This window comes from Bombina bombina, chromosome 4, assembly GCF_027579735.1.
Source record: "Bombina bombina isolate aBomBom1 chromosome 4, aBomBom1.pri, whole genome shotgun sequence".
Taxonomy (NCBI): domain Eukaryota; kingdom Metazoa; phylum Chordata; class Amphibia; order Anura; family Bombinatoridae; genus Bombina; species Bombina bombina.
In genome coordinates, this window is record NC_069502.1 from 1162779833 (window position 1) to 1162794832 (window position 15000).

Below are 15000 nucleotides of genomic sequence, written 5' to 3' on the forward strand. Positions count from 1 at the left end.
CCAATATGGAATAAATTAACTTCCTACTTCTAAAGAATTCAGATCATAATAGACCAAACATTTACTTCCTGGAAACTTTAATTAAGGTCCTAAACATAGCTTTGAATTAATTATTATTTGAATAAAAGCTTTGAATTATTGTGAGAAAATACAAACTTTACTTAAAGGATCATTAAATATAATAGACTTGTATAATTAACAAACTCAGAATAGAAAGAGAATGCAACAGAACTTAACAAGAATTTTAAATAGTAGTAGAACTTTTATTCTGATAAATTTCAAAGTTAGTTACATTTTCCTTGCCCTTGCTTCATGTGACAGCAATCAGCCAATCACAAAATTCATATATGTATACACTCTGATCTCTTGCACATGCTCAATAGGAGCTGCTGCCTCAGAAAGTGTGCATATACAAAGATTTTCACATTTTCATAACATAAGTGAATTGGAAAGCTGTTTACTAATTTGTGCTCTATCCGAATCATTAAAGTTAAATTTCTGCTTTAGTGTCCCTTTAAGATACATGATAACTAGATACATGATAACAGCTCCCAGCAGAAGTGGTACAATTTAAAATCACAGCAAGTGCAACAACACCTCAAAGTTGTTTTATTGTCCTATATCTGGAGTTCCATTTTACCCCAAGGGCCAGATTTATCAAAGTCCGGCGGACAGGGGTGTACATCTTTGATCCTCGGGACCAGCAGTGCTCTGCGAGTACCGAGCAGTATTTCCACTGTGTGTTTAACCCCTTTGCTGGGGTTAAACTCACATTAGTTTAGAGTCGATAGTCTTAAAATTATTATTATTTTTTTTAAGGTTAGCGTTCGATTAGCTTGTCACTATCAGTTTATTAACAATACTTGCATTGTTTTGCAGTATTGTCTTATCACCTCTACTGAGGCCTGATAGGGACATATAAAAAAGTAGGTGGAGTTGTGATGTCTGCACACAAGAGAAATAAACCCACAAGTTTCAGAGTTAAATTACAGTAAAAGGGGACAATATAAATAATGAAATTCACTCAAAGTATTTCAGTATTTATTTTTATGAAATAAAACGTCACAATATATTTTTATTAATTGTTGCCAGTTTTTCCTGTTATTTAACTAAAATTAGGGATTTTCGTTTAGAAGTTTACATTGCAGATTTTATGAGCCTGACGCTGCTATATTCTACACATTCAGTGTTTGGTCACTCATATCTGCCCCTAACTGGCCTCGGCTTTAGATAAGACAAACCTAGGTTATATGATGGTGCCAATTACTTTATAGAGACTAGAACTTTATACTTATTGCTTTAGTATTTAAACAACATATATTTGTATAATATTTTTAGCATAATCTTTGTTTTTAATGTATTATTTTGTCTAATATTTTTACAGTTTAATGACGCATAAGGCCATAACCGCAGAATTATCTTATCTCAGATAACCTTTAAATAGTTGTGGAAATGGAGTTATTTTGTCACAGCATAACACTGAAATGAAGCTACGATAAAAGGGCAGTTTACCCAAACCCTTTAATTTGTTCCATTTTATTTGCTGGAGTGTATTAAATGTTTTACACATATCTCCTTCACCCTTATTTTGGCATTTGAAATAGCTGATTTAGCCTGTTGTATCCTTACCTATACTGAAAGTTTCTTTGCTTAGGTAAAGGATATAAAATAGCTGTATAAACACATCCAGCAGTAGAAATTACATTCCCAGTGGGGTGTAGAAGAGATAATTAAGAAAATGTTAATTTCCCATTTTTTTCTCCAAGTATTGGTTTACATTCAGATATAAGATAAGGAAGCAAGTGTGTGTACACAAAGTGATAAAGAGATCTGATTATACCTGCAAGCTAAACCCATTTTATTAGGTTGTGGTTTCAAAGGACAAAAACAGCTATTTCATATACACAAATAAACCTGAAAATGCAATTTCTCATACTCTGCAGCTGGTATAACAAGCCATTGGAAACACATTAAGGGAAAAACAATTTTACAGTATACTTTCCCTTTAAACACTAAATATATTTAATGCTCCTCCCTCTGATTATGGTTGCTGCCATTTTTTAACCTAGGTTACACAGAAGATATCTGAAGGAGAGTTACTGCACCTGTACAAACACATAGCAATGGAATGCAGTGAAAGCTAGATTTCAAAATGGCGGCACCCATGACTAGATGAATTATCAACCTCAATACTGTGCTGATAAAATGTTTTTACTGTTTAATGTTTCTTTAATATAAAATCAGTGCTCTCTGCACACACCAGCACTAATTTTTAGAGAATACAAACAGATGATTAAACAAAAACAAATACTGTGTTCCAAGACGATCGCAGGGGGTGAGAGAATATGTCACTACAACACAGACTTATATGGAAACATTTATAGAAATATTTTGCTGGGCCAGCAAGCCCATTTTCTATACAAAGCTTATGTCCCTTTATGTTTTAGAATTAAAGAAATATATGTTTAAAATGTTTGTATCATCAGAGATTGGTTCTGACATAATCAATTTTGGACTTAAATAGTTTATTTTCACTTGGCGTTTCATGTTCCTTTATGTTTATGAGCGTATCTGTAAAATCTGTACTCATATTAAAGAGCTTAAAAAAATAATTTGTAAATGTTATCAAACCATCTTGCATGAGAATAAAAAATATCAGCAGCATGGAAACCTTGGCTGAAATGTTGTTAGGTCATTAACTAACTAAATGTATAAAAGTTATTTGTCAATTGCATAAACAGGAAAGCAAGTCAGTACCAAACTAAGGATTTTCCACAAAGATTATGAGTTCTGTGATATAATCTCATTAAAAGAAGCACATACAGTGGAAAACTCACAAAATGAAAAATGTGTGTAACTTGGCAAAAACTAATACTGGAAAATATGATTTCACTTCTCCATGGCTAAAACTGCTTAAACGTATTGAAATATAGACATAGAAGTAACTGATAGACTATATTACAATGCATTATTACTTACCACACGAGGCTTCGGCTGTTCAATAGTCTGAAGGAATGGGGTGCTCCTGTCTGGGGAACGTTCAGGGTCACTAGATACATCATCCTCAGACTCATCCCAAGAGGAGGAAAAACCAGTAGATGAAGCTGAAGATGATGAAAGCTTCCTATGGTGAGATGTTGGGTTTGATTCTGCATTATTGTTTTCCATATGTCCTTCCTCATCTGCCCCATGGTCAGTTACTATGACAGCAGGAATGGACACTGGTGTGATGGAAGGTGAGACAGGTTTTGGTGAACCTTCATCCTGAGGCGGGGTGCTGCATAGCTGTCCTTTAAAAATTGTATTGTTAGTTCTGGATATATCCTGCTCCCCATTGGAAGACACCAACTGTGGTGTGGGAACCACTGGCTTTGCTTCCTGACTACAGCATGAAACCTTATGTACTGCCTCCTGACCAAAACTGAAAATGCTCTCTTCTCCTCTGGTGAGACGTAAAGGTGATGGAGACCTGCTACCAAATCTCGGGCTTCGAAGTCCTGGAGAAAGAGGGGAATTTTGAGCCTGAATATGTGCTTCAAAGAGACCAACAACCTGGTTCACCTGTACATTCTGAAGCTCTCTCTGTATTCGAGCAAGGCGTCGCTTTTCCTCTGATTCTGACAACCATGATGTCCCTGACCCATTTCCAGAACGTGATGCTATCACAAACCCAGCTTCTCCCACATTAACCCCTGGCAGCCGCATTGGTGAAGGACACCTTCCAACTCGTGAGGTTTGTCCATCTCTACCAGTCCAACTTGGGCTGCGGCTCCTTGGAGTAGATTGGTGTTGGGAATCCCCAGGAAAGATGAAGGAAGTAGAGTTACTCTTAGGAGAGGCCCCAGGGCTGGATGATTCAGGGCTGTAGAGGGGCAGTGGACTCGGGAGCAGCGGACAATAGGTGCTCCGTCTTTCTGGCACAGGCAGCACTGGTCTCTGGCAAGTTGGGCTAGTCTTTGTCACACTGCTCGTTTTCACATTGCTATTATTCATCATCACCAGACTATTGAAGGCATAGCAATATACAGCCATAGTAGTCTGAGGGAGGCTGCAGACACAGCATGTGCTGTGTACTAGGACTCACATGCAAGGATCCCAGTGGCTCCTTCACTTCCAGGATAGTAGTGTTGCCTGGAAAGCTGAACTGGGGAGAGCTGTGCTGGGCCCCTGCCAAAACCTCCATAAACAAATCAGCTGTAAATGAGGAGAGAAAATAAAAGATGTAAATTACAAAGCTTATGTCACTTGTTTTTACAACAGCAGAGGTCATGAAAGCCAGGAAACAAAAAAAGAAACACAGTCAAGTTAACTTTTTGGTCTTCCCAAGGTAGAATTGTTATTTGCATGTCAATGAATGCTCTTGATATCTCTAGTGTGTAAACATAGTATGACATATGAAAGACTGGAAATAGCGTGGGAAGTATGCCTCTACCATATTTTATTGGACATTAAAGGGATACTGAAGCCAAATTATTTATTTCATAATTCAGGTAGAGCATTCAATTTTAAGCAACTTTTTAATTTAATCCTATTATCAATTTTTCTTTGTTCCTTTGGTATCTTTATTTGAAAATCAGGAATTTAAGCTTAGAAAACGGGTCCATTGTTGGTTCAGCACCTGGGTAGCACTTGCCAATTGGTGGCTAAATGTAGCCACCAATCAACAAGTTCTACCCAGGGTCTGAACCAAAAATGGGCCAGCTGCTAAGCTTAGATTTCTGCTTTTTTTTTAAATAAAGATAGCATGCGAACAAAGAAAAATTGATAATGGATCATGATCTATCTGAATCATGAAAGAAAACATTTGGCTTTAGTATCCCTTTAAAGGGACACTGGGAAACATTATCATGCGAATTTGCATGTTATGAGACCTTGATCTTATCCTCTCTGCCACCTTAGAGGTGGTGGAGATAAATCACTCCAAACTTGCTTGTTTCCAATAATTGACAAGCCATGCTCTCCCACAACTGTGCAAATGTTAAAGGGACATGAAACCAAACATTTTTATTTCATGATTCAGACAGATCATGCAATTTTAAGTAACTTTCTAATTTACTTCTATTATCAAAGTTTATTTGTTCTCTTGGTATCGTTTGTTGAAGTTCAACGGCTTAAGCTCAAGAGCGTGAACATGTCCAGAGCATTTGATGACAGCAGTTTTGCAAAAATGTTTTCAATTTGCAAGAGCACTATATGGCAACACTATTTCCTGCCATTTAATGCTCCAGATGTCTAGGTAACTCTTCAACAAATAATAAAATGAGAATGAAGCAAATTTGATAATAGAAGTAAATTAGAAATGTTTTTAAAATTCTATACTCTGTCGGAATCACAAAAGAAAATTTTGAGATTTCATATTCCTTTAAATTTCTCCACACAATGATACATTGCAAATGGCGATCACAGGGGGACCAGTTGTCTGCTTCAGAACTTGTTCATCTGCAGCTTGATACATTTTCCTTAACAAAGTCCTACTATTTCTGCTTTAATTTCACATAAATTGAGGCATTAAAGTCAAAATTAAACTTTCATGATTCAGATAGAGTTTGAAATTTTAAACAACTTTCCAATTTACTTTGATAATCTAATTTGCTTTGTTCTGTTAGTATTCTATGTTGAAAAGCATATCTAGGGAGGCACCGGAACAGGAATCCACTGGTGATTGGTGGCTGCACATATATCCCTCTTTTCATTGGCTCATGCATTGTATTCAGCTAACTCCCAGAAGTGCATTGTTACTGCCTCAAAAATGGGTACCAAGAGAATGAAGAAAATTTGATAATAAAAGTAAATTGGAAAGTTACATAAAATTGTATGCTCTGTCTGAGTCATGTAAGAAGAAAAAAATAAGAATTTTATATCCCTTTAAAGATAATGATCTGTCCCAGTCCAGGATCTCAACTCCCCCCCTCTTCATCCTCCACGTTTCTTATTATACAACGGGTAGTAGAGACAATCAGAAATCATACTGCTTGTTGTAATGTAAGATAGCAGAATGCATCACACATTTATGCAGTGGCCTCTATTTATCAAGGTCTGTCGGACTTGATCCGACAGTGCGGATCAGGTCCGACAGACCTCGCTGAATACGGCGAGCAATACGCTCGCCGTATTCAGCATTGTACCAGCAGCTCACAACAGCTGCTGGTGCAACGCCACCCCCTGCAGACTCGCGGCCAATGGGCCGCCAGCAGGGGGGTGTCAATCAACCCGATCGTACTCAATCGGGTTGATTTCTGGCAATGTCTGTCCACCTGCTCTTTGTGACCGCTGCTTCATAACTGCTGTTTTTGGCGAGCCTGCAGGCTCGCCAGAAACACAGGGCATCAAGCTCCATTTGGAGCTTGATAAATATGCCCCTGTGTGTCCACCAAATTTAAAGTGAGTTGGTGCTCAGAGGCTTCTTAGAGCGCTCTGCTACTGTACGTACGGCCACAAACACACATCAAACACTGGGGCAGATCATTACTGTATAAAAGGTATTTTTAATGGAAGCTTTTAAAAATTGGAATTTCAGTGCCAGTGATTTACATCTGTATAGCATACATCAGTTAGTAAATTACAAATTTCATGACTCTCACTCTTAGTGCCGCCATTTTGAAACCTAAGTTACACTTACAGGTAGTTGAAGGAGAGTTGCTGCACATGGACAAACATGAGATCAGAAATGGAATGAAGTAAAAGCTAGAATTGAACATGCACTGTACTTTTGGTTTTTTTTAATTATACTTGATGCTATCTTCCTGAACTAATACAGGCTTGTTAATGGAAGTGATCATCTGTTCCCTCATATCATTAAAGGGGCAGTATACATCAATTTTCATTTAACTGCATGTAATAGACAGTACTATAAAGAATAACATGCACAGATACTGGCATAAAAATCCAGTGTAAAACCTTTTAAAAACGTACTTAAAAGTTTTCAATGTAACACTGTTAATGAGATAAGCCTTAGACACCCACTGAAAGGGGTTGATAGCAGAACCCCCTGCATATGAAAAGACCCATTATACAAACAGTAGCAGTCTGAAGTCTGTAGACATCAATATACATCTAAAGAGGCTTGGTTAGGAGTCAGAAAATCAGCACAATGGGCTCCATGTACGAAGCAGCGAAAGCTGCTCCGGAGCCTTTGCGGGGCAGGTTCGCATATGCGAGCCTGCTTCCCGCAATGTAAGAAGCAGCGGTCATTAGACCGCTGCTTCCTACACCCTACGCCACCTCTTAGGTGGCGAAGCAAAATCACAGAGAGCATGCGTGATTGGTCGCGCGACTGAAGGGGCGGGCATTACACACTCCGCTGAGTGTGTAATGATACATACGGGCAAGCGGATCAATAGATCCGCTGCCCGTGTGTAGCGGAGGCGGGCGGACAGCTTCGCAAGTTAAGAAGCTGTCCGCCCGCCTCTTAGTACATGGAGCCCAATGTTATTTAAAAATAAGCAAAACTATGCATTTTTACAAAAACACACCCAGATGGGCTATATAAATGGAACATCTACAAAACATTTATGCAAAGAAGAATCTAGTGTATAATGTCCCTTTAAACTGGCAATGAGAATGCTGACTAATACTACTTACAAAGCCATTTGATGATATGACTGGTCTAAGCATTCCTCAGAATTACATCTTTACACAGACAGTAACAAAACTCTCGTATCTGTATACGATATAACTGCAGTGTTATTTACAGCACTGCTCTGAAGAACCCAATCTTACATCTAACACAACTGTCACTGGTTATTTTATATTACACCATATTGGTTCTTCAGAACACCAGCAGATATGTGTCATTTAACAGTACACATCACTAGTTAGGCTTGATCTTTAGTATTGTGTAGAAGCTCTGAAGGGCACTACTGGGAGCTAGCTGAACATGAATTAATGACAAGAGACCTAGCTATTTTCAACACAGGATATTAAGAGAACATAGGACATTTGATAGCAGAAGTAAACGAAAAAGTATCTTAATATTCCACCAAACATTCAAAATATGTTTAAAATGAAAACAAGAAGTCAACATTCATTATTAAAATGGTTAAGTAAAACAAAATTAGACTCTTATTGCTATTCTGTGCCTGTTTAATTCTCCCTTCTAAACTATTATACTACAATCATTATCTATTACATTATTTAATTATATTATATTTGTATTACTGAGCTTCTCAAAAACACTGGCCTGCCATAGGTTGACAGCACTGTCTTGCAGACTTGTCTGGCAGTCAAGGGGATAAAGCAGGGGTATCAAACTCAAAGTATCTGGGGGCCACTGGTTAAGTGTTCTTCTCCTATGGGGGCCGCTTGATCTGAGTGAGCGCTCGCAAACCGGATATACTAGGAAATGGAAGTATCCAAGACAGTATTAGTAAAACGTGGGAGTTGTATCCCACAATAGACATACACAGTTGTATATTTATCTTGTGAGTACAAAGTGAAGTGATCATCTTGGAACTGTATAGCAATGTAAAAAGTGATATTTAGTGCCTATAGAGAATACCAACTAGTTACACCTCTTAGAACCTTAAAAATAAATTGACAGCCCAAATTAATGGTTTACCTATTAAACAAGGGAGGGCCAGATTAAACTATCTTGAGGGCCGCATTTGGCCCTGGGGCCTGTTCTTTGAGACCACTGGGTTAAAGAGACATTACTCCAAATTGAGTTCCCCATTAACTCTTTCATTATTAGTAGTAAAATACATTTTGCATTATACGTTCATTAAATATTCCCTGTCATTTAACTCTGAAGACTTTAACCCTTTCATGACAGGGTCATAATGTCTACATCGGAAATTGAAATCCCGCGATCGTGCATGTAATCGCAAGATTTTAATTATGGGATCGGGTCAGGGGGCGTCCCTATGACGCTAGGGACGCCCTCCAGACCGCAATTACATCCAAGAAGCGCCGTTGGCTTCAGGACAGCCAAACGGCTATGACGTTGTTTTCCGCCCTAACGGCGCTAAAGCCCAGCGCCGTTTGGACGGAATACAATGCCATAACGGCGCTAAAAGGTTAAATGCTGGACTTTGCTACGTTGTACGCAGTAATTGTTTGATCCGTATATTGTAGATAATTTATACTTGTCACCTTAACTTGCCACAGCAGAAGAAATAAGATAAGAAGCTTTTAAAACAGTACATTTATTTTTTATGCAGACCTTTTGCAATGAATGAATGTAGTGTTTACCTGGTGCGTTATGTCCATTTAACTTTTATAATAATCCCTTTAATTGTCTTAGCTCTCACCTTTCTAAAAGTTTACTGTTTACAAGCACCTCACTAGAATGTGGCTTCCTGCACACTTTGTTCACACTGTTCTCCCCAAGATGTTTTTGAGTGCACCAAACGGCTGATTTTATTGACCACCTAGCTAAAATTTCCAATTTAATTTGCTTCATTTTCTTGGTATCCTTTGCTGAAGGCACAGTAATGCACATGGGTGAGCCAATAACATAAGGTATACATGTGCAGCCACCAATCAGCAGCTACAGAGCCTACCTATGTATGCTTTTCAATAAAGAATACAAAGAGAACTAAACAAATTTGATAATAAAAGTAAATTGGAAAGCTTTTTAAAATTGCATGCTCTACCTGGGTCACAAAGGGGAAAAATGGGTTTCATGCCCCTTTAAGTTAAAATTAGCTAATATTAAACAGTTTCACTGTTTATTGCACACATTATCATTAAATATATTTCTGTTAAATTTTGCAATCAATTTGTGCTTTGGATAGCAAATATTATAATTTTAGAAAGTATTACACTGCCTTCACTGGTTACTTTATAGTGCTACCCAGATGGCAACATTTTCTGTGGACAAAATGTAAATAATGTAATAAATAATAATACATAATAATGTAATATTTTGAATATTATTGCTTATTAAAATAGGGCACTTAGCAAACTCTTGTTAACTCCTTGGTTGCCGTAGAGGAACACTTTTCTGGCTGATTGGCACTGTGTTAAAATCAACATTTGAATCTTATTTTTTTACAACAGGACTATTTTAATCAGCAATACCACCTCTAAAAGGAGGCTATTATCAAATACACATCTGCATTATCACTTTGAAGTGACATCCTAAATCAGGGATGGTAAACTCTTCAGGGAGCATGTGCTCAGATTAACAATAATCAAAAAATATTTCACAGACAGAATGGTGCTAGTAATGCAGGACTTGACAAACCCAGGACCCAGGGAGCCACTGGCTCCTAGAATTCTACCTCTGGCAACTAACTTTTGAGGTTATTCTCCATTTATCTATAGATAAATACCACTGATTGGCTTAATCTATATATAAATACCACTGTCTGATTTCCACTTATCGGCTCCTAAACAGATTTGTTGAACCCTGTTAAGTAATGCACCCCCTGTCCAACAGTATCTCTAACTTTCATTCAGTTATTTTTGAAAATATATTTTATTCAACAGTTTAAAATAAACATTTAAAACATTTAAAATTGTGATTTTGATAACTTTTGCATTGTTTTGAAGTCCATGAATATACCTATTGAAAAGCCTTTTGAGTATGTTTATCTTACATCCCCTTTGCTATAGCCATTTACCCTTAAATATACATGAGCTCTTGCAATGATCAAACAATCATTGTGTAGAATGTTGGACAGCTAGTATTCAGAATCCTGCAGGATCCACTGACATCTCTCTTGGGTATCTTTCAGTAAAATCCAAAACAAACTTTCATGATCCATAGAGACCATGCAATTGTATACAACTTTCCATTACTAAATTGTCTTTGTTTTCTTTTTAACCTTTGTTGAAAAACGACATGTGCATATTCTCAACTACCGGGAGCTAGCTGGCAATTGATGGCTGCACATATATGCCTCTTGTCATTGGCTTAGCCAATGTTTTCCAATAATTTACAGTAGTGTATTGCTGCTAATGAGCCTAACTATGTTTACTTTTCAACAAAGGATAGCAAGAAAACAAAGCACAATTCATAATAAAAAGACAATTGGAAATTTGTTCAAAATTAGATTATTTTCCATTTTAAATGTAATGTCCTTGTAGATGGATTTTAAATTATTTTACCATGTTGTTTATTTCTGTAACTGAAACTAATATGCACTTGAACTTTCATTCTAGAAATATTTTCCAATGATATCTTACACTCTCTACAGAGATTATGAAGTATTTGCATTTTTTTAAATTTAAAGTTATGGTAAACTCTCCCTTTATAAAATTTGATTGGGAAGGTTAGTTATATTTTAGATAGTGCTTAATTCATCAGTTGTAATGAAGTTGCGCTATAACTTACTTTTTAACATAGATATAAAATTAAAATACCCTGCGCTCCACTGTCCACTTCAAAAGACAATTTTTCAGTGAGCTAAAGATTTGAATTGTTCTCCAATCAGTGTTCTAACTACAACAAAAGTGCCATATGGGGAGATCACTGATTGGTGAACAATTCAAACCTTTAGCTCACAGAAAAATAGATTTTTTAAGTTGGCAGCAGAGCACGGGGTATTTCAATTGCATCTTCATTACAACTGATAAATTAAACTCCATCTAAAATAGTGAACCTTGGGGAATGAGCTTCACCCCCCTTGAACCAACCAGGCGGAGGCAAAACAAATAGTGAAGAGGTGTGAATTACAGTGCATCGTATATATATGTTCGATGCAGTAACTTGATAAGTCTGAGGGGATCTTACATTGGGCTTTAACCACAGCCTCTTGAGTAATCCTAGCATTACCCGGGTAATGCTAGGATTACCCAATATTTGACTTTACCCGCAACATATATATATATATAAACATATATATATATATTTTATATATATATATAATTAAAACTAAAGATGACTAAATACCATAATAAACAAACAATTGATGTTATCAAAATGAGATTAATATTATATTAAAATATATTTTACCATTTGTCATACTAACAAGAACTAAAATAGGAATTACAACTAATTTTCAATCAAATGTCAGATTTTTAAATGGAATAAAGAACATTTAAAATGTATTTTGAATACACTGATCTGTAGCGCTTTAAAGGGACATGAAATTCAAAATCAAACTTTCATGATTCAGAAAGATCAAGCATTTTTAAAGTGATTATAAAGTTTAATGAATAAGTGCCTGGTATCTACAAATAATTGTAAAAACAGGGGCACTTTCAGTTATTAAACTTTACAAAGACATTTATTTTTTAAAATACTTACCTTTGCGTTATGGTAAACATAACGCCAATCATCCGCCCGCATCTGCTGCTTTCATTAGCATATCTATGATGATCCGGCTTCCTCCAATCGTTGCATGCCTCACGAGCTGGATGCCAAAGGGGGAATACAAGGATTGGAGGAAGCTGGATTCATCATTGTTCTGCTAAAGAAAGCAGGAGCTACGGGCGGAGGATCATCGCTATGTTTACCATAACACAAAGGTAAGTATTTTAAAAAATAAGCGTCTTTGTAGAGTTTAAAGAATTAAAGTGCCCCTGTTTTTAAAATTATTTTTAGATACTGGGAACTTATTCATTAAACTTTACAATCATTTTAACAGACATTTCAAGTTACTTATATTATAACATTTATTTTGTTCTCTTGGTATTATTGAAAAGCACACATCAGTCAAGTCTAAAGATTTATTTTTTAAACAAATTAACATCTTATTTGCTGCAATTGTTTTTCAATAGCCAAACTCCACTCACCATTTGCCTGATTTAGAGAAGCCAATCCAAGTTTAAGTCTGCAGACAACAAGGCTAGCCATTATGTTAGCTTAAACTGCATTGTTGTGCAATTGTTATCAGTTAAAACCAATTAGGGAAACATTTGTAGGGTTAGCCTTGAGAAGCTTCTCACAGCTAAATTACATGAAAAAGGGGTCAAATTAAATGATAAACAAAACTATATTCCAAAGTTGTTTCATTATACATAACTAAACATGTTTATAGAAATCTCAAGGTGTTTCTCTAACTATGGGCTAGAATACAAGTGGCGCACTGATGTAAACACAGTCACAGTATTGCAATATCGCGACCAAGCTAACGTGTGTATTACAAGTAAATGGGTACAGCCGGGCGCAATCTATATTTGTGATCGTCGGGTTAACGCAAGTGAATATATACACTGTCTGATGCATATTTGCATATACATACATATAAACACATATATACACATGTATACACACACACACACATATATATATATATATATATATATATATATATATATACAGTATATATATACATAAAAATAAAAAAATATCAAATTTTAACATTTAACAATGTGTTTTACTATGTATTTACTACAAATATGTTAAATTCCAATGTTCTTCCCATAGGGGAAAATGTTTTTGTTTTTTTAAATAGATATTCTTATATATATATCTGTATATATCTATGCCTATATATTTTCATATAGATATCTAGGTATATATATATACATATATATATTACAAAAAAAATCCTCAGATATACATAGAAATATCTATTTAAAATAAAAATATATTTTTTTTATGTGAAGAACATTGTAATGTAAAAAATTAATAACTCACGTCGGGTTGAGCACACTTGGCCAAACATAGTCGGGTTAGCGCGTGAGCATCACGATAAGTATTAGTTTTTTTTTTAATAACACTCTCCATTGAAGTTTATGGGGAGAAGAAGTTAGCACGGTTGCGATATCCTAAGTCCTGAAGTTAGTGCACGTTGGGCTTCGCTCACGCACAAACCATTTACTTTCAACTTGTAATACGCAATCAAACCCTCCCGCGTTAAACGTTTACTTCTGGCCGTGTTTGTGCTCAACTGAAGGCGCTAAATAGCGCACCACTTGTAATCTTGCCCTATGTGTTTAACCCTTTAACATGGCTTAAACGCAAACATGCATTAATAAAATGTTCTAACACATATCATTTTTATTTTTGCATTTTTATGTCCCTTTAATTTTCAGCCTAATAGGAAAATAATTTTCTGCCAATACGTGATAGCACCATAGCCATGTATTATTATTATTATCATCGGTTATTTGTAGAGTGCCAACATATTCCGCAGCGCTATAAACATAGGCGGAATACAAGGAAACATTTATAGGGATCAGACGGGTACAGGGCCCTGCCAAGAGTCGCACTGTTTAAGAGTCGCACATTAAAATATTACACCCTATATTTTAGAGTATTCGTTCAGAGGCAAACAGAAAAGACCTAAGCAGGTTACATTCATATTTTAAAAATTATTTGTCTTTTTTAGTGTATGTTGTCCTATTATATTATTACAGCTCTTCTCAATAATAACCACTTGTTTTACAAACAATGAAGAACATTTAGAAACAAAAAAGTAACATTTTGGAATTCTAAGGAAAAATATGGTTTAACCTTTTGAATGGGAAAAAGATCTTGACAACATGTAATGTACTGCAGCTCTCTCAGGCAATAAACACGTTAATCAGATGTAACAGCACTTGAGCAGACGAGATGATTATTTCAAATTTAAGCCAACGAGAATCTTGCAAAGCCAGATTCTCAATTTGTTAGAGTCCAACCATGGTGTTTGCATATAGATCTATATAGAATATGTCAACGTGTTAGTAGCCAGAAGCAAAATTCTACCTACAAACTCATCTTAAACCCTGGGATTTATCAAGCTTTGGTGTAAAGATTATGTATACTATACTAATAACCAACTCTTTTCACTTTTTACTTTCATTTTATTTTTATGTATATTTTTTATTTAAAAACTTTTCTTTATTTGTTATAAACTCTGTTAATAATATATATATATATATATATATACTGTAGAAAAATGAATCCTCCCTCCTGGGTCAGCCACCTATATATATACCTTTTTTTCTTTTTGAAGAACTGTGACATCAAAATATTGCTACACTCTTAAAGGGACATAAAACAAGTTGGGATAGAGACAAAATATAATAATATGTACTTTAATTACTTTACCTGCAAATTTATACTCCAGTGCCTCGCCATTAACCTTTTCTTTTTTGTTTCTGAATTGTAAAGCTCTAACTCCC

The 15000-nt window shown here is 35.8% G+C and overlaps 1 protein-coding gene across 1 annotated transcript in view; it reads right to left on the bottom strand.

Moving 5' to 3' along the window:
* The window catches only part of ITPKB (inositol-trisphosphate 3-kinase B), a 225568-nt gene that overhangs the window by 206889 nt on the left and 3679 nt on the right, over nucleotides 1-15000 (bottom strand). Inside the window, exon 2 of the mRNA XM_053712624.1 lies at nucleotides 2980-4194. Coding sequence (XP_053568599.1) covers nucleotides 2980-4032 — 1053 coding nt within the window. The 5' untranslated portion in view covers nucleotides 4033-4194. The remainder of the gene's footprint in view (nucleotides 1-2979; nucleotides 4195-15000) is intronic.